This window comes from Heterocephalus glaber, unplaced genomic scaffold (genome assembly GCF_053883595.1).
Source record: "Heterocephalus glaber isolate CG9 unplaced genomic scaffold, H.glaber_assembly_v1.0 deba00001553, whole genome shotgun sequence".
NCBI lineage: Eukaryota > Metazoa > Chordata > Mammalia > Rodentia > Bathyergidae > Heterocephalus > Heterocephalus glaber.
Genome location: NW_028258344.1, coordinates 14,364,359 through 14,391,480, shown reverse-complemented (window position 1 = coordinate 14,391,480; position 27,122 = coordinate 14,364,359). Strand labels below are relative to the sequence as shown.

At 40.7% G+C, this 27,122-nt stretch overlaps 1 protein-coding gene across 2 annotated transcripts in view; it reads left to right on the top strand.

The window, feature by feature from the left end:
- The window catches only part of Slco5a1 (solute carrier organic anion transporter family member 5A1), a 139,946-nt gene that overhangs the window by 57,704 nt on the left and 55,120 nt on the right, over positions 1-27,122 (top strand). For both annotated transcript variants that reach the window (XM_004842069.3, XM_004842068.3), the window contains exons 2-3: positions 7,281-7,413; positions 12,958-13,175. In XM_004842069.3, coding sequence (XP_004842126.1) covers positions 7,281-7,413; positions 12,958-13,175 — 351 coding nt within the window. The remainder of the gene's footprint in view (positions 1-7,280; positions 7,414-12,957; positions 13,176-27,122) is intronic.

The following is a 27,122-nucleotide window of genomic DNA, read 5'->3' as shown; positions in this document are numbered from 1 at the left end:
TGGCCTGAAAATGAATTTAAGAAGGAAAAGAAGACGGGAAATTTGAAGATAAAGGACGAGATAACCTGCCGGAAGCACTGGAGAGAGGCAGGCACAGGTGAGGAGATGGGAACCTGCTGTTGGTCGGGCTTTCCTGAGAGCCGACTCTGCTGAGCACGCAGGATGTCGGGGTGAGGCTGGAAGTGAATGGCTGAGCTTCAGAAGGGTTTGGGTCGGTCGGGGGTCTCAATCCTTGTGTTGATGTCTTGGTCTATGCAGCATATGAATAACAAAGCTTCAAATGGGTCAATACCATCTTTAGAAGAATAACCCCAATCAGACACTTATGATAGTAAAATGCAGCATCCACAGGGGATTATTAAATGAAGTTTGGTGTAGCCACATGATGACAGGTAATTTAGCTATAACAAATATACAGAAGAATATGGCATAGGAAAAGTTTGAGATGTTTACAAGAGAAAATACTGTAGAACATTAATTACTGAATAATTCCAATGAACTCAAAAGTATATATAGTATAAGAGTGATATAAATTATTTGTTACAGTTTGAGTATTCCTTATCTGATATACTGGGGATGGAAGTGTTTTGGATTTTGAGACATTTCAGAATTCAGATTCTTGGATTAAGGATGTCAACCTGTACTATGACTATTATTCTCTGGGTGTTAGAGATTCTGGGTGATTTTTTAAGAAATCCACTTTTTGTACTTTTTGGAATTTTCTCTATAATAAATCCTTATTATAATATAATCCATATTGTATTTTGTAAGGTTTAGAAAACGCTGAGTTTTTTTGTTTTAAAGAGTAATTACAGGTATAGGCACATACTCAACTTCAGAGATACTCCATACTGGCCTTTCTGTGAGGAAAGAAATATCTTCGTTTTCTCTCCACACTTCTTTCTGCCTAGCCCATCAAAAGAACTAACTCCTGGATCAAAAACATTGACTTCAGAGAAGATAATTTATTAATTTGTCTTTATTAAAATATCTAAAGCTGTTGAGTATATCTTCTGTTAAATAATGCATGTATTTAGTCTATACAAATTAGTATTTAATATTATTAGAGAATAATTAGGTAATCACTGATGATATAAAACACAACTTAATGTTTCTTTCATGTTTGTTATAAGCTAAGCACCTTATGCATAAAATTGCATTAGGGCTGTGAGAGGCAGCTAGCTAACCTGATGCAGTTTGACTCTGGGGACTTTGCTCACACTCCCTGCTCCACCGTGATTTCAGTGCCTCCTACGCTATCTGTCTGTGTCAACAGTTCTGTGTTTTAGGTTTTGGAGGAGACTCTAAAAGTAGCTCATATTGCTGGCCCTCAAGACGAGCCTGTCCTGCTAGAGCAGAGGAAACAGATGACGGATGGTGTGTAGCAAGAGGGCAGGTAATACTTGATGTGAATTCTAAAGACAGACTTCTGGTGGCCTGGTAGGTCAGGGGAGGCCTTGTTCAAGAGCTGGGCCTTGAAGGATGGGAGTGTAGCATGCAGGGGGTCAGTGAGCTAGCTGTAGGGCCAGTGGTGCAAAGGATGTTCTGGAAGAAAGGAATAGGGAGTAAGCAGGGGGCCAGCACACAGAAAGCAGAGACCCGAGGCTGGCGTGAGTGGAAGGGATGTTACCGGAAGCCCTCAGTATCCTGAGTGCATAAAGGAGAGGAGAGCAGAGTTGTGGCTAAGTAAGGTCCATGGCTGAGGGAGGCAGGTGAGGGTGAAGGTGAGGACAGAAATGTTGGACGAGCTGTGAAGTGATAGCAGGAAGAGGGAGTGAAGAACGAGGTGGCTTCAGGTGCTTCTATGTCTGTGATGGATCGAACTCTGTCCCCTCAGAACGCAGATGTTGAAGCCTGAACCCATAGTGTGATTGCATGCGGAGACAGACCTTTTAGGGAGGTAAAGTTAATGACGTCACAATGTAGAGCTCTAATCTGATGGGACTGGTGTCCTTATAGGAAGAGGAGGGGCCACCGGAGCTTGGCCTCTTCTCACACACAGAAGAGACCGTGTGAGGACACTGTCAGGAGGAGCAGTCTCAGCAGAAACCAGCCTTTGTGGTACCTTGATCTTGGACTTCTAGCTCTGGAATTGTGAGAGCCAACATCCATTATTTAGGGCTCTAGGCCGGTGGTGGCAAACCTGTGGCTCTGGTGCCACAGCTGGATGTTTGTTATCATTGAAAGCTCTAAAATGTTCACCGTCACTAGTGAACTGGGCTACTTTTTTTTTCCACAGCAGCATGAGCAAACAAATATAGTAAGTCTATGACTAATGACAAGTGATAGGACATTCCTTTGATGGAAAAGCTGTAGGTCTTACCATGGTTGAAGGAGCAGATCCAGACAAAGGAGGAACCAGAGGCATAGGATAGGAAATAAGGAATAGAGGCATTCTTTTGATCAAAATGATATGTGATCAGTCCAAAAACATTTATTAATTTCCCCAGGCCCAAGCATGAAACTGTGTATTATGTAACATAAAATAGTAACAAAGAACAGCTTTTTTTTTTTTTTTTTGGTACCGGGGATTGAACTCTGGTCCTTGTGCTTGTGAGTCAGGCGGCGGAACCACTGAGCTAGATCCCCAGATCCCTGGCTCTAAACAGCTTATTCTTATAATGCCCTTTTTCTTAACCATACCAGGCTTGGGCCGGAGATTTAGTGCCTGCCTGGCAAGCACAAGGTCCTGAGTTCGATCCCCCACCCCCCCAAATATATATATATATATGCGCACCATGCTTCAGGCAACCCACATATTTTGCAAGTAATGTCTCATTCAGTGCCTATGATAACCCTGTGAGCAAGTTCTTTTGTCATATCTGCTTTACAGGTGAGGGAACTGAGGCTCAGAGATGTTAAATGACTTGTTAATGCCCAAATGATTGGTAAGAATTGGAGCTGGTGGGGCCGGGGATTTAGCTGAGTGGTTTTGATGCCAGCTGTGCAAGTGCAAGGACCTGAGTTCAATCCCCGGTACCAAAAAAAAAAAAAAAAATTAGTCATTTATTTAAAAAAAGAAAAAAGAATTGGAGCTGGGATTTGAACACATGGTTTTGGAGGCTGTGTCTTAACCATAGATAGTAGCATGTATGACATTCTTCCTGCTGTCCAGGGTGAAGAGCTACTTGATAAAATACAAATATTTGAATTGATAAGCAGAAGTAAAAAGTAGAGTATATTTAATTTCAAATGAATGACATGATTAAGTGTCCTCTCAAAGGGGACAGTGCTGCACACCCACAGGCTTATGTAAGATGATCAATTGGGCCATAGGGAGTGAATATTGGAACTTTTTTTTTGTTGTTGTTACTAGAGATCGAACTCAGATCCTTGTGCTGGTGGGGCAGGTGGAGGAACCCACTGAGCTAAATCCCTGGCCCAGAACTTCTTTTTATACTTACATTATATAGCTCATTAAATAGGCCATACTTGCAGTATGTACTTTATCATGAGGAAAATCAAAAATGGTATAACAAGATCTGATGAGACACTTAAAACACATGAAACCATTAATTTCAATATGTGAAATATGGATTGGTGCCTGTGCTCATTATCTGAGATCTCAAGAGATGATGTACACCGAAGAAGAGTTTCATCATTGACATCTACTGTTGGTAATGACAGCAGAACATTCATGGATCATCTTAGCTCAGTCCCTGTTGCTAGAACAAAACCCCTGAGCCCAGGTCATTTCTGAAGAACAACAGAGGTTTATTTAGCTCATGTCCTGGAGACTGGGAGGTCCAGGAGCCCAAGGTTGGTATCTGGTTAGCATCTGATGAGAACATTCTTGCAGCATTGTAACATGGCAGAGTGTCACAGGGCAAGACACAGCAATTGTGGCAGGGGCACAAGCTCACTTTTACAACAAAGCCACTCCCAGGATAGGCGGTTAATCCGTGAGTAGATTAATCCATTTCTGAGGGGCAGAGTCCTTAGAACTCAATTACCTCTCAACACTGCTGCACTGGAGACCAGGCTTCCAACATGTGAATTTTGGAGGATGAGGGAAGAGTACTGAGTACTCAGTAAATCTGGGCTGTGTGCCTCCTGCACTGTTCAGGGTACTAGAGACAGAGCGGTGGGCAAAAGTGTTCTCAGCACTTCTGGTTCAGGTGGGGAGAACAGATGGTAAAGATGGTGAAGAAAGGAAATAGATAGCAGATTCGGTGGTGATATGTAAGGAGAACACTGAAGCCAGGAGAGGGGTGGGAAGATTTGAGGATGTTTTCAGGCTTTTGATGGGGCACACACACAGAGCATGTGCAAGGGCCTAAGGTGAGGACCTTCCTGGAAAGGTGAGTATGAACGAGCAAGGAGGGCAGTAAGACTGGAGCCCAAGGAAGGAGGAGAGTGACAGGAGATGAAGTTGAGAAATCCTGGGTGTGTGTGTGTGAGCAGGTCCTCTTGGCCTGCAAGGACTTGGCCTTTATTGTGAGTGAGATGGAGTGGGAAGCCATCGCAGGGTGTGATCTGGCTCATGTTTCTAGAAGGTCATTAAAGCTACTGTGCTGAAAATACATTGTAGGGAAGTAAGGGCAGCCGCAGGGATGCTGGTTGGAAATCCTGTAGTAATTCCTGACGAGTGATGATGGTGACTCAGTCCAGGGTGTTATCAGTAGAGTGAAGAGAAGGGGCTGGGTGCTGGATAGGATTTGGTGGTAGATCTAACAGGATTTCCTGAAGCATTAGCTGTGAGCTGTGTGAGAGAGACTACATACACACCTTATTTATACAGAAAAGTGCATCTAGTGGGCATAAAACTTAAAATCTTTTACCTATAGGGATGTACGATGAAGCATGGAGTCTGATGGAATAGACACTGTGTAGCTACAGGGATTCTAAGGAGAGACACCCAGAAGGAGATGGTCAAGGCTGGGCTTGGTTGGGCCTTGAAGAATGCCTAGGATACAGATGGGTAGAAATGCCCTGAGAGGGTGTGGTAAGGCCAGCAAAGGAATGGAGGTGCCTCAGCTCCAGGCCTGCCCTCACCCCGAATTCAGGCCTGAGATCTCACAATTTGCAGATTGTAGTGGTAGCAAGAGGCTGGTGTGTCCCACCTTGAGCTCCAAGAAGAGCAGTGAGACCTCTAGTCTGGGGAGCACCTGAGAGTTTGTGCGTGGTAAGAGTTTGCTTCAATGCTTTGTGGCTCCTGAATCTCTGAATGAGTGCCATCAGTGAATCAATTAATGAATGTTAACTCAGTGGCCAGAGAGGCTTAACTTCTGCCCAGAGGATGATTTATTTACTAAAGGGAGCCAGGTTAAGAGGTATGTGTGTGGGAGCGATTCTGTCGGACTTAAGTGCTTGCTATGTAATGAAAATACATGTTTCTGATTACATTGCTGAATTTTCCAAAAGCTTTATCTATATTTTATAAGGTTTTGTGTGTGTGAAGGTTATCTGGTGAATTTTCCATTTGCTAGGTGATTGCGTGGTCTTGTGGAGCACAGGTTGCCCAGCTCTGCTTGACTCTTGGAGATTTGCACTCAAGTGGCCCCAGGTATAAACAGGATGGTGGAAATACCCTTTTCCTGTCTGCATTTGTAAGACAGCCTCTTTAACTATTTCTGGAGGATGATTCATGTCACATTCTGGACTCGTTACAGTTTTAAGTTGTAAATAGTGCTGGTTTGCCTGGAGGTGTACACATGAATTTCTGTCTTCGTATGCATATGCTGTACCTGTGCCTGAAAAGTACTTTCTCTTCTTGAGTTACAGACTAGGCTATCAACAGAGATTAACAAGATATTTATTGAAATTCTAATTATGTTCATGTAAAGCATGCTTCTAACAGTATCAGTTCCTCGAGGCTTGGCCTTCCTTCTCTATTTCCAAACCCAGATGGAGAAGTTGAAGAACTGAAGGCCTTATTGTTACAAGAGATCATTCTGTAAATTAAACACCGCACTTTCCCTTTTGTACTGGTGTGAAAAGTGAGAGCAGGTGTGAAATTACTGTCTTGTTGTCTGTGTTTATAAGTAACAGGAGGCACAAGATTATTCAAAGTTCATTGAGATATGGATGATAAAGTAAGGTGAAGCCATTCTGATTATTTTGGTTTGTTTTCTGGTAGATATAGTGGTATTTAACGAATATGGCAAAGCTGTCTTACTTCTTCCGTGGTTACAAATGTATGATGGCAATAGAAATGAGAAGCAGTTATCACCTGAGTTTGTTATCATCCCTTGTATACAGCAGCACCCTAAAAGTATTTATAGATTTGTCCCTAACTGAGAGTTTGAGTAGGAAAAAAAAATGGGTTTTGGGATTTGGTTAGATCTTTCTATGACTCTCAAGGAATTCTATATCTGATCTCAAAATTTTACTAAGGGTTTTTTTTTGGTACTGGGGATCGAACTCAGGTCCTTGCTCTTGTGAGGCAAGCTTCGGAACCACGGAGCTAAATCCCTGGCGTATCTCAAAATTTTAAAATTGACATTTTAGAATTTTAAATTACAGAAGTGAAAATAGGAATATGCAAAACATAAAGCAGTGTTAGTGACCTTGTTATTGTTGTTTGCTATAAGCCTGTTTTGATGGCAAACATATTTTTTTAATAAATGACAACCTTTTTGATTCACTGACCATGAGACATGTATTCACTTGACTCCTTGGACATGTGTATTAAAAATTTACCTTGTGGTCCATCTGTGGTTGGTGTTTTCCATCTGGACCTCCTAACCATGACATTTAGGGAGATTTATTCCTTTTTAAGTAAGATTTCTTGATGAACAATAAACATTCATTGCAGGATCTTATCTGATTCAGAAATGGTGGTTGGAAGGATGTTAGCAATCGGAGGGCCTTTGAGCAGCTTCTCCAGTTCGAATGAATCCAGCCTTGTCCAGCCTTGTAAGTTCTCTCGTCCTGCTAGAATCTTCCACTGGTGGCAAAGAATACCTTCTTTCTTTTCTTTTTCTTGAGACTTTTTCTTTTTCTCTTGTTTCTTCATTGTCTGCTTTATTAGCTAGTCTGGGTATCTACTTTTAGAAATTTGAATGTCGTGGTGCTGAGGTAAGGCTTGACAGTGCTGTATATTAAAAAACAGAACAAAAGCAACCAATAAACTCTCCAGGTGAGTCTGGTGCTCTAAGAGGTCAACCTGCAACAGTGAGACAAAGGCAAGATTTGGAACCCAAGTGTCAACAGAGGCGTTGTGGGAGTTATTAAGTGGGTTCATCTCTGACACATCTGCAGTGTGACCGTGAGTGCACAACTGCCAGCACGTACACGAAGTGTCGCTGTATTTCACATTTCCCCTTCTGTCTTCTCAGCCATCATGTACGTCATGGGAGCGCTTGGGCCCGCAGTGGGATATTTATTAGGTGGACTTCTTATTGGTTTTTATGTTGATCCCAGAAATCCTGTTCACCTTGACCAGAATGACCCTCGTTTCATTGGAAACTGGTAAGACTGTTTTCTAAATTTTGCATTTCACCTCTTATTAATGATAGTTAGAGATAAGTACTCTTGTATTCAAAATTTCCCCAATGAAGAGATTAACAGTAGCTGAAAGTCTCCTGGGAGTGCACGGCAGGCAGAATAATAACCCTCAAGGATAGCCGTTTCTTCATCTCCAGAGCCTACAAATGTGTTACCATATGTGGTTACAGGGACTTGGTGGGTGTGATCAAGTGAAGAGTCTTGAGATGGGGAGATTACGTTAGGTGTTTTTGGTGGACCCATTATTAATCGAAGGAAAGAGGGAGGGAGGAGGGCCGCAGTCAGAGAAGGAGACAGTCAAATCAGGGGTTGCGGTGGTGTGCTCTGGAGCTGGAGAGAGGGACTGCGCGCTAAGGAATGCAGGGAGAAATGTACGGAAATAGTTTCCTCTCTAGCTACAACCCTCAGAAGGAATGCAGCCCTGCCAAGGCCAACACTGCAGACATCTGACCTCCAGAATTATGAGATAATCCACTTGCGTTATTTGAGCCACTACTATTAGAGTAGCAATAAGAAACTAATACAGAGACTTTGACAATGGTGTCTTAATTCTCATTTTGTAGGATTGGGCTGTTTCTTTTATAGCAAAGTCTAGGAAAAGGGCCGCTGAGCTGTGAGAAGACTTCCCTATTTATTTTAATCATATCTTTCATTATCTTTTCTGTGACTTTAAAAAATACTTTTTTCTCATTTTCTTGTTATGTTTGTATTTCTGCTTTACGAATATCCCCTTGTGCCCAGAACTCCAGCCTTACTTTGCCATTGGCATGCTCTTAGCAGATCTTTTCTTTTTGGCAGTATTTTGTTTCCCCATGTGTGCTGGAGATACAGCTGTTCTCTCATTTGCTGGACTTTAACTGCCCTGCCAAATAAGTCATATTTAGAGCTCAGGGGGAAAACTTCCACTTTGGATGTTATGTATTGTGCATAACCAGGGTTGTGTTTGAGTCCTTCACAGTCCTCAACTTGAACATAGTAAGTTATTTCTTCATGACTGCAAAAGCTCTTATTCAAAATATTGGTGTCCTGAATTCATTTCACATGGTTTGTGCTCGCTTTGGCAGCACATATACACAGGGATTAATAGCAAGGATATGTTGATAAGAAATTTCTATTTTATGGCTAAGAGAATACTTCCATTTTAGGATTATATTTGTCAAGTAAGTAATTACTATCTAGCCAGTTGCTTAGAGTACTTTGTTTTCTCTGTTATATTATAGTGACCTCATAACTCTGGGGTTGGTAGGAATAATGTTTGCCACTACTTTCAAGACAGATGACAAATATTGATTGAGCGATACAACATTTCTTGTTCTCATAGTAATCCTCATTGAAACTGGAAATGCTGAGATCCAGCTGAACTTGATTTGGTAGAATTTTCCATATCAAGAGGAGTTCCCCTTCAGTGAGAGGGGAATAATGCAGGATTTTTAAGTTCTTGACTGATAGTGAAAATTCTGATCTCAGTGTTTTCTTTGCAGTTCTGAAATAAATCAGAGTAGGGACTTTTTTTCATCATTAGAAAACAAAATTATTAAAATATATTTATGACTATTCAATGCATATCCCTGTGTTCTATTTAGATGCCCTGAGAAGGGCATGGTGATAAGGAGCACTGGGAAGGAGAGAGAAGAGAACCAACTTGGGCAGGGAGAGGGAAGGAAGGAAGAAGGAAGGAGCTTTAGTGTTATAATTGCCTTGTGGGGTCACTTCAATATTTTCCAGTAAGCATTAATCCAACTGGTAGCAAAAGGGAGCCATTGGGAGTGCGACCCTGACACTGTTTTCCCCTGGGTTTAAGTGGTAGTGTGCATCTAGTAGCTATGTGACCTGGGGAAATTGCTTTTACTGTATGTCCCGCAGTTGCTTTTTAAATCCATAAAAGGAGGTTGCAGTACCTATTTCAAAGAATCATTGTGAGCAGTGAACAAACTTATATATAGTTCCTGGCTCTGCTATCCAGTGTGTACTATTCTGTCCTTTGAGTTTAATCAGTGTTCAAGTAATTTTATCCATTTCATTGGCTCAATATTAGTTGTATAAATGATAAAGATGATCAGTATAGAATTATAGATAGGAGTCTATTTAGAAATGAATTTGAGGGTCGGGGATTTAGCTCAGTGGTTTTGCGCCTGCCTCGAAAGCACAAGGTCCTGAGCTCGATCTCCAGGATCAAAAAAAAAAAAAAAAGAATTTGAACTGTTCAATGAATCATCCTACTTGTAACAGATTTCTTCTTTGGGTAAGGGCATAGTTATTTGATATAGTGCCTAGTAGCAGTGATAAGCTTTCAATAAATACATGCTGAGAGAGTGGAGGAGGGAGTGGATGGATGAGTAACACTAAGATTTACTGGATGCTTACTATCTGTCAAGCATTGCTCTAAGAGCTTTACAAACCTCTCATTGAGATCTCTACAACCATATGTACTCACTAGTATTATTCCCATTTTTTTGGTTGAGGAAACTGATGCTCAGGGAGTTGAATTACTTGCCCAAAACTTCAGCCAGTGAGAACTGGGATAAGAAACTGATTCCAGGGCAGAAGTCTTGATCAGTAGATTAAACTGAGGCCCCTTGGTGAATATTTTGAGTAAGACTTCATGAAAAGGATTTAGACGCCATGGTCTTTCAGCTTTAGCTGTTATTGATGTGTCTTTTTCCAGTACGTGATATTCACTGTCCTCTCTCTTCCTCGTGGCCTCCTTAGTAGCTTGCATTATATCCTGTGCCATATCAATATTGCTAGAAACCACTATTAAAGAATGTGGGCTGGTTTGTTCTGCTTTGAAATGACCTCAAACTTTAATATTATTTTTGTTGGTTTGTTATAATTCTTCTTCTTCTTCTGTTATCTGCTCTTACTTTAGGTTATAAGAATGAATTTTTAATGTTTGCATGCAATTTTAGGCCCGTGACTGTGGGCAGGGTAGGCAGAGGGGCTGAGGGCAGATGTACATAAGAACATAACCCAAGCAATCAGAACTAGCTACCATGAATTAATTGAGGATTTAGGGGCCAGCATTTTATTAGGCTTATTGTATATATCATCTTATCTCAATTTGACGACTCAAGAAGCTGTTTACTATTCTCTTATTGTTCTCTGTATCAACCTATTTGGGCAAGTAATTCAGCTCCCTGAGCATCTCCCTTTTCAGATGAGAAAGCGAGTTTGGAAAAACACAGTAATTTCCCCAAGATTTCCCAGTTAGTAAGTAGTAAAGATAGGATACAAAGAAGTCTGGGTTCGGAGCACTGTAATGTGGAGCTTGTTGAGTGAAATTTCAATGGGTAAAGTGGATGAGCAGCCAAGTTCTAAAAAGCCAGACATTATTGTATTCATGTTCCCCTCAGACAGATACACTTCTGCTTCTTAAAAATCTTTCAATTTATTTATTTGGCAAATTGTTTGAATTTGTGTTGGGTACTAGATTGGTGATAATATTATGAATAATAGGGATGACTACAAGTCTGCCCTGAGCACTCTTCTAAAAATAAAGCCTTTTTTTCTGATTTGCTTTAAAATTCTTATTTGATGTACCTTTATCTTTGGAGGTAACATGTTAGATTACTAGTGACTAGTTCTAGGAATCATTCACTTAACTAGACCAAGACCTTTGTCAGCTGATAACAATACTTTAATAGAAACTTTTAAAAAAATGAATTGTCATTTAGCAGTTGGTCTGTATTCTTACTGGATTGAGTTAATTGAATTAATGGATGCACCTTGAGATCATAATACTAAGCGAAATAAATCAGAGACAGAAGGTTAAAATCTCTTGGCTTCTCTTACACGAGAAATACAAAGTATAGATAATTTAAAGAACAGAATACAAGCTGGGGATTTAGCTCAGTGGTTCCACCGCCTGCCTCAAAAGTGCAAGGTCCCGAGTTCGATCCCTGGTACCAAAAAAAGAAAAAGAAAAAAAGAACAGGATACAAGACAGACGATAGATCTTTTGCAGATGGGAAGGGGATCTAAGGTTAGAGGGAGATGGGAGGGGAAGGCAAATAAAAAGGACTAAGATGCGGTGTTTGTGTACCAACTCCCTATGATGAATGTGTGTGTATCACAAACATGTACTAATACAAATTTTCAAGAAATGAATTTTCACCTAGCAATTGGTCTGTATTCTTACTAAATTGAATTAATCATTAATGCTTAGAATGCTGCTTGCATTTGGTTCCAACATGGAAATAGGTTGATACAGAGAACAAAATCTCTCCGAATGCTGAAGCTTCAAGAGGAGAGTTTGAAGTTGAAGAATCCTAGTTAGAAGTGGCAGCCCTATTAGGTAGGACCAGGTACCTCTGCTTGCTTAGAAAATGCTAGAGAGGACTGAGGAATTGCTCTATGGAGAATGATGTAGGCAGGAAGCCCCGGGGCATAAATCATGGCTCTAATACAAGACTAAGATTTGCTTTCTACTCTGTTTTCGCCATGAGTTCTCTGCAACGTGGCAACTTCAGATGAACTTAAACACAGGATCCTGAGTGTATCATAGCTCAAGTTCTGCATACCCTAGGATGCTGCCTGACCCACATTAATTTGGCCTCTCTGAACTTTTATGGCATTTATAGCTTGTACTATATGACCTAATTTTTAACTGTATAATGTTCTTATACTTCTTGGAGATTGTTTCTTATATTTTTGGCTGGCTTACATCTAGGTTGTAAGTTCTTGAAGGCAAAGATCAAGTCAAAATGTCTTGGTACCTCCTGCTAGGTTGAGTACTGTGAAGTGTCAGCCAGTGATTTAAAATGAGTTTGACTGGGGCCTTTGGTGTAGCTCAGTGCTAGAGTAGGTGCTTAGCAGCACAAAGCTCTGTATTCAATCCCTTGCACCAAAATTTACAAAGAAAAAATACATTTGACACAGATGTTAATGTTTTTCTTCTAAAAAAAAGTGTCTATATTGGTCTATAGAGCATGCTATCGAATTTATGTTCTTTCTTTCTTTCTTTCTTTCTTTCTTTCTTTCTTTCTTTCTTTCTTTCTTTGGTGCTGGGGATCAAACTCAGGACCTTGCACTTGTGAGGCAGGCATGGAGCCACTAAGCCAAATCCCCGGCCCTTATGTTATTTTTCTATTAAATTTATTATAAAATGCACATTGTCACAAGCATAAATTATAAGTTATAACAATATTAGCAGAAAGAATACATAGCTGCTTAAAAATACTTGAGTGAAATTCTAATCAGGGTTTTGATTATAGTATTTTTTTTTTTTTTTTTTTTGCGGTACCAGTGATCGAACTCAGGACCTTGTGCTTGCGAGGATTATAGTATTCTTTATAATGCTAGCATAATTGTTGGGTGGGTTACCCATTTACATTCCTGAAAGAGAGTCACTTTATTTTCTCAGTTTATCCCACTTTCTACTGCTTTAAGCTGATAAAGGTAAAAGTTTTATCTGGGGAATTTTATTTCCACAAAAATTCTACTTTGCTAATTTTTTCTCATTCACAAAGCAAAAGCCATAAATGCTATTCACATTTCCCGATTTTTTAGGTGGAGTGGATTCCTCCTTTGTGCCATTGCAATGTTTCTTGTGATATTCCCAATGTTTACTTTTCCAAAAAAGCTTCCACCTCGACATAAGAAAAAGAAAAAGAAAAAGTTCTCTGTTGATGCTGTGAGTGATGATGACGTCATGAAGGAGAAATCAAACAATAGTGAACAAGTGGACAAAAAAGTTTCTTCGATGGGATTTGGAAAGAACGTCAGAGGTACAGTATATGTCTTGAATAACTGTGTGCATGTTCCTTCAGGTCAGTGTTCCTCAAAGTGCGGTCTGAGAGAAGCCCCACGTACATGTGTCTCCTACTGGCTTGTATTTTGCAAAAGTATCAGTAGATGACAGATTGGAAATAATAAAAGCAAAATTTTCCCTCTCACAGATCATTTGAGAAGCACTGACTTACATCACAAAGGTGTGAATATTTAGCTATGTCACTGCTGAATTTTAAAATACTGAATGCATTGCATAACAGATGGGATTGTTTTGGGGTTCAGTGGCTTAGGTAGTACGGCTCGATCCTGACATAAGTGTAAAGCCTACCACTAGAAGGGACTCCTTCCACAGTGCTTCCGAAGGTGCTTGTTTAGGGCCGTCCTTGGTGAGACATGGCCAGGCCTCCAAGCCCATTGTAAAAGCATCCAAACAGTTTCAGCGATGGACTGGTCTATTTTTCACTTTTATTTTTCTTAAAAGTAATAAGTTTATTACAGCTAGATTGGCAATCTAATACCTAAGCAATTTGAATTGACCTTAACCAGATCTTCTTTATTCAGTATTCAGTGTATCTGTTGAATGAAGATAAACCTCTTAAATTCAAGGAAACTCCAATGCCACCCTCCCATTAATTTCAGCCTTATTCTCTGAATTATGGTTTTGGTATAAATTATAAAGCATAAACTTTAACTGGTGATTACATTAGACAAGATTGGTAAGATTTACCCAGACATTATCATCTCATTCTGACCAGAGATACAGTAAGACCAAAGAGGAACCTTTCAGCCTCCCACACCAAAGTTGCTATTACAGACCTGTCCCTTCAAGTTCAGGAATAATAAGGGTTGCACTTTAAAAACTGCATTTTTAAAGACTGTGTTTGTTGAAAAGAAGTGAAGTAACATTTCATTTAAAATGCTTCTTGCCAGTTAAGTTTGCGTTCTGCCACTCTCCCTCAGCATTATTTTGTGACAATGTGTAGTTTTAGACTGCACAAATGATTTCTGCTCTAATAACAAAGGATTCCACGGGTGCTGGCATGGGCTGAGCACCCTGGCCCAGCCCATCGCCTTTCATGCATATGTTATGGCCCATTATGGCTACTATCAGAGGTGCACATTTTTTTTTGTCATTGTTGTTCTCTTTTGTTTTATAACTTAATTGATGTAAAGTTGATGTTAAAGAATTTAAAACATAAAAATACATGTAGTATCTTAATCTATTGAGAATATGAAGTAGACTCAAGGGGAGAAATAAAGGCATAGGTAAGGTAAAATTGCATGTTTTATAGCTTAGTAGATGACCTGAATGTGAACTATAAGTAAAGAGGCGAGAGGACTGATACCCAGTGCCAACAGCGCACATGGTGATGTGACTGCAGTGTAGGCAAAGAAGTCTTGGCCAAATGCCTGGTCAGCACCCCAGTTCTTAGGTGGGATGATTTGGAGGACACTCCTGGGTCTCTGGGCTGCCCTGACTTCCTGTATAAGTACCATGCGCTAACCGATTGCATCACTGGAGCTCCATGCCCTGACTTCCTGTGTGATTGCCCAGCGCTTCCTGGAGTCCAAGAGTCACCTGGCCTTGAATCCTTGTCTCAGGGCCTGTTTCCCCAGGGGACCCACCTTTAGGCAGGCAGGTTCAAAAATGATAAGCCATCACAGAATTTAAGAATGAGTTTTGGAAATGTAACCCATACACCTGTCACTTGTAGTAGTAGCTTCTTGTACTACTAGGAATTGTTCTCTGTCTTTTCTACACTGAATTAGATGCTCCAGGATGTTTTTTTTTAAAGCAAGGAATCTGAGGAGTCTTATCCATTCAGGGATGGGTAGTTGGTTTATAAAAATCAGCCTCTATTCGGATTCTCTTGCTAGTGTTTTTAGTAAATTCTCCTTTTCATCTTATTCTTGATTATGACTGGTCCTAGCTCTATGGCTCACCTCCCAGTTAGGACACACAGCAGATTCATTTTATTACTTCCTCTGGTACTGGATTCTTTAATTGGTTCTAGACCAAAACTTCAAGAGTCATTTTATCTCACTGGAAAGAAATAATGTTTTAATGAGCTTATTCTGAAAATCTTTTGCTAAAGATGATTTGAATGATTCTGATGATACTGGCATTATGTTTAATTACAATATTAAAATTAACTCCTATTTATCTTGTACACATTGATTTCCTTGGGAGCATTTAATACATATCACCTGTAGGAAGTGACAGTCTCATATTTAATCACATTTTCAAAAAGACAAATTAAATCTCTAGGGAGTATTTGCTTTTGATATAACTTGAATTACGAAGCTGAGAGTCATGATGAAAATCTTGCACTAAGAATGGTTGCTGAGATTTCATTTTGAGTTAAGGCCGAATTTGAGTACCAGGTCCTCTTTGTTCCTTCTGTTTACGGGAGCAAGATCTCTTTTCTTTTTTTTTTTAAATGTGTAAACCAATATTAGATCCTTTAAAGAAGAGATGGAAAGGTAGTGAATTATACTTCCTCAGGAAGAAAATGATTTAGGCCATAGAGAATGGTGCCTTTTGTTTGTTTTGTCTTGACTCAGAGTCTCTTGGTATTGCCTAGGCTCGCCCTAAACTCTTGGCTCAAGCGGTCTTCCTGCCTCAGGCTCCCATGTAGCTGGGACTACAGATGTGTGGCTCCCAGCAAGAGTGGTGCCCTTTTTGGAAGTTTTCTTGCTGAGAAAGCTAGAAGAAAATACACTGTACTTTGCACTTTCTGCCTCCACACTTTAATGACGGACATTGGGAAAATCTGACTCAGTGCTTTTACATTATTATAAATTATGCAGGAATAAGGCTGTATTAAAACACCACAATGGGTAAAGTCAAATTCTCAGTCTGTCTGCATTACCTTATATAAAGAGATTAACATTGATTCCATCAAATTTTTACCAATAAAAATAAACACTTAAAATATTTAAGTGGATCAATTTTCCTGTGGTTGGAGGTCCGGCATTTTAAACCCTTCCAAATTTTTCTTTTTGGATGCCGGGGATCAAATTTGGGACCTTGTGCTCTTCAGGCAGGTGCTGGAACTACTGAGCTAAATCCCTGGCCCTAAACCCTTCCAAATTTAATGGCGCATTTTTCTAGATAGAAAACTTTTGGTGGCAGTTAACCATAAAAAAGGTATCTTTGGTGTCCACTTTTAATCTTTTAAGCTTAATAGCTTAGCATTATTGATTTTGCATACAATATAACAGCTTTTTTCTCTGCTAGACTTTTGTCTGTGTTAAAGGCAATGTATTTATAATCCTAATAAATAACAGCTACTCTGAGGTGATGAACTGATTTCACAGAAATAATTGCAGGTTTTTGTTCAGTAAAGGATAATGTTGACATCCCTAATTTCAAAGTTATTCTTCTAGAAGGTTCCATTCTCCATACTGTGGCAGTTAGGCAGTAGGTGAGGCACAGTTCGCCTTCAGAGAGGTTAGGGTCTCCTGAGGGAGACAGGACACTTATGAGTGGAAATAATTAAGGAGCTGAAAAAGAGGATGAATGGGTGTGGAGGACCGAAGGCAGGTAGGGGACCTCTAGCTGAGGAATCAGGTAGGATGTGAGATGAACCTCACAGGTGAGGTGAGTGAGCAAGGGCGGAGCACTGTGTGGATGTATTTGAAAATGCCCAGGGGGTTTGTTGAGTTTGGGGCATTGACTCTGAGTGGCAGGGACCTGGGAGCAAGGCTGGGAGGGGAGCTGGGGCCTGTTGTGGAGCGCAGGGCATCCAGCCTCCCAGGAGCTCTTCCCTCCCCGGGAGGGAGTTGGAGCAGGTCAGGCAGCACCATGAGGAAAAGGGGTTGGAAGGAGGGGCCCAAGGAGAAAGCAGAGAGAGGGAAAGGGCAGCAGCCTGTTGCGCCCGTGCTCCTGTTTGTCCCCCAGCCCCTTCAGCCTGCTTTTTGCTCAGCAGCCAGAAGGATCCTATTGAAATGCCACTCTTCTGCCCACAGCTTCCATGGTCTCCCATCTCAGTCACAGCAGTGTCCACCTTAGTATGCACATCTTCTAATCCCTGCTTACCTCTTTGACTCATGCCTGTCTTTCAGTCTCATTTGTTCATTCTGCTCCAACCACGTTGGTCTCATTTCTAGTGCTCAAATGTGCCAGGCATGTGCCCACCTCAGGACCTTTACACTTAACATTCATGTGCTGGGAATGCTTTCCCCACAGCCTTTGGCCTTCTTCCAAATGGCACCTTTTTAGGGAGACCTTTTTTAGTCACTCTGTTTAAAATTCTTCAACCTCCTCTCCAACACTTCTTATCGCCTCCTCTCCTTTAGTTTTCTTCTCAACACTCATTGCTAACCTGTGCTGTGCATTTGTCCTTTGGTATCTGTAATGGATTGGGTCCTGGACATTTACCTCAGACGCCAAAGAGGGACACTCAGGTCCTTTATATAAAATGTCATCATGCTTATGTATAACCCATGCATATTGTTCTATAGACTTTAAATCATCTTTAGATTACTGATCATATGTAATATACACTGTAAATGCTGTGAAAATAGTTGTTACACTACATTATTTTGGTATCGGGGATTGAACTCAGGACCTTGCCCCTGCAAGGCAGGCATGGTACCACTGAGCTAAGATATTATTTTTTTAACCCAGAGCCTTAGCACTGAGCTGCATGCCTGCTCTTTTATCTTTTAGTTTGGGACAAAATCTTGCTAAATTGTAAAGTTTCCCAAGCTGAGTTTGAACTTGTGACCCTCCCTTCTCAGCCTCCTGGGTGCTGGGATTATAGGCATGCACCACCACACTCAGCTCTGACTTCATTTTACTTACTTCTTTTCTTTATTTTCTCCCTAAGAGAAAGTAAAATTCCCTGAAGGCAAGGGAGTTTTTGTCTATCACATTCCCTGCTGAGTTTACACCACTCAACACAGATTTAATGAATGAATTATTCAATGAGAGGAGGAAAGAGATCATTTCTATGGAATGTGACAACTGACAAAGGAACAATAGGGAAGGGATTATCAAAGATGGCTTTAGGGCTTCAACAGGAGAAAATAGGGTCAGGAGCCTGTCAGGAGAGGCAGGAAGAAAAAAATCCAGAATTTGAGTTTTCCAAAATAACAGCACCAGTGCCCATGGCCCTTTGCTGGGTGTTTCAAAACAAGTATAACACTCGATCTCTTCAGGCCAGGTTGGGCCAGGCTTGGGCCAGGAGAGCGGAGTCACCCAAAACTCCAAGCTGGACCCATCATCTTACCGTCCTGCACGTTGCCTTTGCCAAATTGCATTTGCCAGAGGATCATGGCCCATAGTAGAAACTCTATTTCCTTAGGAGAGTGGTACTGTTAGTATCGCAAAGAAAGCTCCCAAAGACCCAGGTTGCTGGGCCCTGTCTACTGTCTCTGATCGGGGAGAGCTGCACTGGGGCCTGGGCATTAGCATTTTATCAAGTTCCAGGGCAATGCTGACACCATAGGTCAAGGCCCATGCTGGAAGAACCACTGTCCTAGAACACAGGAGAAACCTTGCTTTCTGTGGAGAAGTTAGAAAGTTTCTGTGTTTGTGCTGATGATTAAAGAACTTTTTGCGTTGGTAGTCAGGAAACTCAGTCAAATCAGAGAAGCTCAGGAAATCTTCAGGACAACTTTAACTCCTTTCCCTACTTTTCATGTTCTGCTTTGTTTTTATTTTCTCTATTTCCAATTCTTTGTTTCATTTCTGTTTTCTTTTTTTTTTTTTTGGTACTGGGAATCAAACTCAGGACTTTGCACCTGTGATGCGGTGCCACTGAGTTAAATCCCTGGCTCTCTGTTTTACTTTTGTATTTTATTGTGTGTTTGTTTTCTTGTGATACCAAACCATTAGCTTTGGTTGTATCGCTTTTGAGCTAAAAGGTAAAGTGTGAATGGGCCTGGTAAAGAGTCCCTATAAAATAAAGCTTTATTTAAAGTAACTGTGAAGTTGGTTACTCATTGGAGTGGTTTCCATGCAGATAGATTCGGAGGGGGTTAACCATGCAAGGTTGTACTGTGGCATGGCCACTAATGGTGCATCTTGGCCCCAGTGCTTCCATTTCTGTCCCTGACAATATATCTGTAGGTTAGTGGCTTTGGGGCTCTCCATGCCAAGCCTGGAAGTGACTGTGAGGTACCAGCACCATTTGGTTCCTTCTGCTCTTTTCCAGACAAGAAAGGAATGCTGCTTGCCAGAGTGCTCTGGAGGGGATGGAAGACTTGGGATACTATCATTGTGATTTGGGGACTGCACGGCATCATTAGTTTCAAAGAAAATGAGCAGGAAGTGGGGCAGTGTCGGTCTTGTGTTGGCCCTGGATGAATTGGACAGGAAACACTGGCCTTGCTTCCACAGAAAGGCCCAACAGCACGTAGTTTGATGGTCCTGGGTGAGAGGGCTGGGAAACTGTCTGCTCTGTGCCCTAGAGCAGGCACAGGATGGGGTCAGGCTCAGCAGCCAGGGCGGAAGTGACTGAGGCCATGGATGATGATGATGTTGCCACCAGCTCTTTGATGCCCCCCAGGGCTCAAAAGTATACAAACAAGAGGAGGTAGGAGATTAGGAATAGAGGGAAAGGTGAATATTTATAAAAGAGGAGAATCAAGGAATTTCATGGGGGAAATGTTAAGAAAAGCTGTTGTATAATCTGTACAGGTTTAGCACCCTCCACTCAGAGATGGAGTGAAGGATGACCAGAGGAGGTTAATGCCTCTGAAAGAAGAATTTGTTAGCTGTGTTTCCCAAGAGGAGGGCCCGCTATGCCATACAAGGTGCACGGGGAGCCCCAGGGACTCGAGCCCAATTGAGGTGTCCTCCGAAGCAGCTCCGGTGTGGCTAGTGGGGATAGCATATGGTGGCTCTGGCTGTCTGCCCCGGCCCGGGGTGACGGGCATGGGGCGTGGGTTCCATAGGGAGGCTAGATGGGTGGGGTTTACTTAGGAAAGATGCGCTCCTGCCCACCAAGCCCTTTGCTACCTCCAATTAGCTCTGATTAGCTCTGGAGAAGCTGCCCCTTTCTGACCAGCTAGCCTTTTAAGATGTCAAAATGTTATAAAATGCAGAGAGAGTTTTAAAAGATGAGTAGAAATGTAAGTTTCCAGGTAATAAAGTGTAATTGACTGCTTTATAGTAAAAAGAATCAATCTACTTTGCATAATAATAAGATACACACTCTTCCTTCTACACCTCATTTAAATAAAAAGAAAAGATGTCAGAAGAACAAAATTTGTAGCTTACTTTTGCTTTTAGAAGAACCTAACAGAAAAGTTGATGAGGAAGCAGAATGTCAGCGGGTAACAACAAACACACAAACAACAGATCACAGGAAGAAACTGGGAAAAAGAAATAAAAAAATAAATGGAAGGAGGGCCGGGCATGGTGGTGCAGGCCTGTAATCCCAGCACTCTGGAGGCTGAGGCAGGAGGATCCCTACAATATCGATGCCAGCCTAGACTACACAGTGAGTTCAAGGCCACCCTGAACTCAGTGAGACCCTGTCTCAAAAAAAAAAGGAAGGATAAAAAAATGCTAAAATTACCTAGCATGTGGATATTAGTATTCATAATTATGACTTTGAACCCTGAAAACAATGTCAAATTAGGGTGTGAAGTGTCTAATAATACCAATTAATATATCAGACACCCTTAAAGCTTTGTTGCTTAAAGAGGCAATTGCTCAGTTATCTAAAAATCCAAGCATACAAAATACTGCTTTCCCAGATGTGCTGGATAAATGGAATAGTATATAAATTAATATTGTATTGCTCCTGTTAGCATTTTTTTTCTTTTGTAGTACTGAGTATTGAATCCAGGTCCTTTGCACTGAGGTACATCCTCAGCCCTTTTTTATATTTATTTTCAGACAGGGTCTCGCTGAATCACTACATTGCCCAAGTTGGGTTTGAACTTGGAATCTTCCTGTCTCAGCCTCCCAGAGTGCTGAGATTACAGGCATGTGCCATAATGCACAGTTTTCACTTTTCCTTTAGTGGACATTTATTTATAATATTATCTAGATTCATTAAAGATCCTTTAGCCTTAAAGAGTCATATCCCAAAACGCATCATGCCTTCTATTTTCCAGTGCTTTCCATGGGCCACACCTCATCTGATGACTCATGCTCTTCTATCCCTAACCCATTCCCCAAGAGGAAATTGTGCATCTGTAGAATGGACTTTATTTTTTGGGTGCCTACCACAGGCTAGGTGTATTCTAGGAGCTGAAGACTATGGATGTACCGAGAGCCTGCTCTGTAGCATTCATTGTCTATTGAAGGCAACAGAGAGGTAAACACATGCAGTACATAGGATTGATGACTGGGCCAGGTGCTTCTGAGGGCCTGTGGAGCCATGCAGGAGGGACACTAATCCCAAAGCTCAATGGACCAGTTTGACATTTGCCAGGGAGACTGGTGGGAAATACTTTGAGCAGCCTAGATAGAAGAAGGATCAGAGCCATAGGCAGAGCTTATGGTCTGGAAATCACAGGATTTCAGACTGGGAGGGCCAGCAGGAGATGCATCCTGCAGGGTCTGGTGTGTAAGGTGGAGTTTATGGTAAATGGGGCTTTTTCTCTTATACTTGATCAGTCTTGTTGCTGGCAGATCTTTCAAATATATCTTTGAAAAAAAAAGTTTGCTAAAATAGCCTGCAATAATAGCAAAAAGGCCTGACACTGTATAGGGGCCCTGGGGCTGCAAAGGACAGGAGCAAATTAAAGCCACCTGGCATACCCAGGTTCTAGTATAAGGCTCCAGAGGCAAACAGAAGCCCTGGCAGATAGGAAAGTGCCCATTGCCATTGAGGCCCTGAGCACTGAGATCAGCTGTGGAGTAAGGCTGTGGTCAGTTCCTTTGCCTTGCTGTGGCCTCTCACCTGGACCTTTACTCCTCCAGTTCTTCCTCTGCATGTCTTAAATGCGAACATGGTAAGGGAAACACAATAAGGGGTTGGCCAGCCTGCTGACTGCGGGGGGCTGGGCTTCAAGGTGCCTGGGTCCTTGCAGGTAGCAGGATCGACTCCAGCCTCCCCAACTCCAGGTGCAGTCAGCTCCTTTGGGGATACCAGGTCACATCTTGTGCATAAGGATCTCCAGGTGAGGGGTGTTTCTGTGTGGTCCTCTCCACACCGGGACGCATTTCTCACTAAGCTACATTAGTTCCTATTAAGTTCCTTCCTCTGCCCGCTTGGAAAGACCGAATCTCTCAGGTTTGCTGAAATCGATGCTCGTGGAAGGCTTTGCTTCCTCCAAAGGAAGACTTGTTTAATAGATAGCTTACATTGTAGACTTACTTTATGAATGAACATAAAACATTCACATGTGCTGGAGGATGTTTGCTCGATACCTGCTGCCTCCTCTGATGCTGTGGTCTCTGAGGCTCTGGAGAAGAATAAATTGTGGTCTCTTTCACTGAGGCTGAGCCAGTTCCTCATGAGCACTGTCTCTTATCATTTTCCTAAGAATCCAGTCATATCCTGTATCACAGATTATCTGAAACTTTGACTAAAGGCTTGCAAGGTCATTGGGAAGGACAACATCAAATTTATCTCAGCACAGCCCTGTTGTGACTAGGGTGCAATTTAGCACCTGGCCCAGGTGCACTCGCACTGTGACTTGTGTCATCTGCAGGGAGCCAATGGTATAATTCTTTATAAACTGATATCTACGTGTACTCCACTTTATATTATATTCTCTTGAATTGTGGTGCTTTGTATTGAATTTTATTCCTACTTTACTACTGCTTAAGGCATTTCGTGGTTTTAGTGTTAGCTTGCCCTTATCATCATCAGCTTGCCAAAATCTTATAAATTCATATAAGATTTCTTAGCATCAAATGATCAGAAATGTTTACCACTATCATCTCATGATCTCTCCTTTATTGTGCTTTTAAATTACATCTTAGATTTTATAATGGCATAGTTATAAATGACACCAAGGAAGTGATCTAAAATATATTCTTCAGCACAAGAAAGTAGGTGTTGTTGCAAATCTGTGAATTTAACAACTTCTTTGCTAACTTAATTTTTTTTAAAGTTTGTTTTTGAAGTCATTTTGAATTTACAGAAAGGTTGCAGAATATCACACAGAAAGCCAGTTACCCTTTATCCTGTAGTGATTTTTCAATCATTAACATTTCTAGGAAGTCACAGACATGATGGTCTGTGGCTCCTAATACTTCAGTCTATGTTTCTGAGTTCAAGGACGCTCTCTTACAAGACTGCAGGGCAGCAATTAAAGCGGGAAATTAACATCAAACCAGTGTTACCATGTAAACTATAGGTGCCCTTCAGTGCCAGTTATCCCAGTAATGTACTTTATGTCCAAGATCCAATCCAGGATTGCATATCTTTAGCTTTTGTGTCTTTCAGTCTCCTTCAAGCCGGATCAGTTCCTCTTTGTCTTTCATGATCTTGATCGTTACCCATTAACTTTGTAGAATGTTCCTCTGCTTGGGATTGATGTCATCTCCTGATTTATGAACTTTTGCAGGGCTACCACCCAAAAGTATATCATAACAGAGGCAGGTGGTTTTAATTTGTCCTGCAGTCAGTTATGTTAACATTGATCACTGGGTAAGGTAGTATTTGCTAAATTTCTCTATGCCAAAGTTAATGTGTATTATGTAAATATAAATCAATAAGTAATTTATAAGTACTTCATGGGGAAATACTTAGAGGTTGTGTAAATCCAGTCAGTTCTCATTATTCTTCATGGCAGTTATCTTCTATAGAGTCACCTTGAACATAGAATTAGCGAATACTGAAGCTTCGCCCTAGGGGAGATGCAGGGTGGGTTCCTGTCACAACCTAATCAGCAACCCCTTAGCTTAACCTTGCTTTATGTGTGTTTCTGTGTAAAGAACCCCTTATTTAATATATACTGTTGATTCATTGGCACTGTGATCACTGCCAACAGCACTGTAACCCCTGCCTGAAGGAAGCTCAGGTAACACAGTTTCTCTGTAAGTTCATCTCAGCCACCTGTGCTCAGGGAGTCCAGACAGCGCTGCAGCTCTGCCCTGGGGGACCAATTAAGTAAGCAGTCCCCAGCCAAAGACACGACAAGGAGAGGAAGGGAACAGTGTATTGTGAAAGGAGCCTCACCTTATGGGAGCTGTAACAAGAAGACGGAGCATCACCTGGTTTTACCTCAGCTGGGAGTGGACAAGTTGGATGACTGAAACTTCAGCTCTTCTGAGCATAGCTGCATGGCTGTTTGAGCTTTCAATTTGGGGTTACAAATCAGTTTTAGCAAGTAGATGAATTTGCAGATATGAAATCCACAAATAATGAGGATCAACTGTATCTTGTTCCTGTTAGTTTCACTTGCCAGTTTTCACAGCCATTGAGATCAAATTATCCCAGATTGTCCTTTGCGAATCCTTGAAGATGTCTTTCTGACACACCACTATTATTATGTGAGCATTTCTTTACTTTCTTCTTAAACAAGATTTTCCAAGCTTGTCTTGTATTTTGTCTGCCCCAGCTCTGAATTTAGACATTTCTCTGGTTTCTTTTAGTGGGAAATGGCTTCTAGAAACCGAGAACTGGGTGCTACGTGGGCTCGTATCTACCGGAGTGTCTTTGTGTCCAAGCCCTGCTATCAGACAGAATTAGGAAATACCCCCCCCCCCACACACACATCTATTTCAGGTGTCAATCTAGCCTGTACATCAATCTTACCTTAGCACCTGTCAACCTATCCTATCCGTCTATCATTATCTAATCTATTTATCCATCTACCCAATTAGTTCATACCAATACTTCCAGCTGTAACCTGGTATCTAACTGTCCCTCCTTCAGTATTCTAACTCTCCCCTTTAGCAGTTAGAAAACTAACTCCTGTGATTCTGTATTTATTAGCTTAGTCCCTCTGTATGTCAGATAACCCCTGCCACCACTGGTTAAAGAAAAAACCTTGGATCCTCTGGCCCTCGGCTCCTGCTGTCTCAGTTAGGGAAGGGCATGCACAAGGTAGAAGAAAGAACAAAGCTAATTTAGAGGTTTTGAAAGTTTAGACTTTTGTAATATTCTTATTAAATAGCAGCATACTTTTATTTTTTAAGTGAAAGTGAAGAGAGAACCATCAGATGTATTTTTAGATACCTTTGAAACTAGAAGCCTATTTTATCATACCAACTATATCTAAAGAAAAAACATCTTGACATAACTAGTACCATTTAAAATATTCATGGGATATACACATTGTCTTTGTGTATTAAAAATAGTTTTATATTTCTCCCAGATGATTTAGATTCAACACACTGGCTTTTTATGTACCAACTAAAGAATTTGAATCTTTAAATGTCGATAGGTAATCTTAACTTTTTAATTTTTAAATTTTGGATATGACATTTAATTTATCATGAAAATATTGGGCAGTTTTATGGAGTGCTTTGATTATATGTGTTTATCAATGTTAAAAAATCATATGTGAGGGGTTGAAGGGAGGGCTGGACAAGGGTGAAAAACAACCAAGAGAGACTATGTAAAGGTGCAAATTTCCAATGATGAATGTCATTATATTGTATACCTAAAATGTACCAATGATTAGAATGAATAATCGATAATGTAAAATAGGAAGAAAAGGTCCAAAGGGGTAGGGGTAGTGGGAGGGGCAGGGGAAAGGAAAGAAGGGAAAGGAAAAAATGATGAGAAATGGAAAAAATGGAAATAAAGTCTCTGTAAATAGGGAAGGGTGGAGGGCGTGAAGGGAGGGCTAGGAATGGGGAAAAAATAAGAACCAAGATGCATTATGTAAAGGTACAATTCCCAATGAGAAATGTAATTGTGTTGTATACCTACAATGTACCAATAAAAGGATTTAATACAAAAAAAAATCATATGTGCAAATTAAATTTGTTTAAAATTGTTCATTTAAACTTTAAAAATGAGTTATGATATTGAACACTAAATTTAATTAAAATTTTAAAGTGATAATGGCAGATAATCTCACTTCCCATGTTTTAGATTCTGATAAATAGGAAGCTATGAATTATAATCTTAATAAAAGTTGTCAGTTAATTTTAATGAAATGACTTTATTATTTTGGAACATAAGGAGATAACTGTTTTCTGAGATGACTGTTGCCAAAATAATGTCTTACCTTTTCCACAAAGGTGTGTAAAGATTACATAAATGTACATTAATTCATATTATTAACATGCAAAAAAATTACAAAATTCTATATACAAGAAGCTTTTATTCTTCCCTTTCCCAGTCTGAATTTGTGCACAGAATTTAAGCCTGTAAGAGTTCAGTATTGTGTGAATTGAGAAATATACATTTGACCACATGGTGTTTTAGTTTGTTTGATTTTTACTTAAATACGATTACATACGTATATTTATGTATACTTCTGCAGCTTGCTTTATTCAGTAATAAAAATATTTCTTCAAGTTCTTTTACGCTGGTACATATAGCTCTATTCCATTTTTAGCTTCTGTTATACAGCTATGCCATAAATTATCTAAACATGTCACATAGATGAACCTTTAAGTTACCCCTCCCCATTTTTTGTTATTTTATACACTGCTGCAATGAAAATAATTACACACATGTCAGAGGCAAGTTCTGTGAAATAAATACCTAAATTTAGGGATAAGACCTTTCTTTCTCCCTCAAGGACAGCCTAGCAGGTGGCGGGCCCGTCTCTGGCCTCTCGTGTCCTTTGGAGATGGTAGGCCTCTGCTGTCCAGGCCACAGGCACATGGAAGTGATGGCCTCATCCTTTTTAGCTTCTTTATCTACAATTACTTCCTGTTTCATAAATGAGGCTGGAAAATCAGGTGTTCAACAGAATATGTGATTTAAGATTGTCCTGTAGGTACTTTACACATTTAATAGACTCAATAGAAAATGTATTCTAATCAATGAAAAATGCAGAGAATTTATTTTAAATGGTTTTGAAATAGGAGTTGTAGATTGGATACTGTTTGTAAGGATATTTTG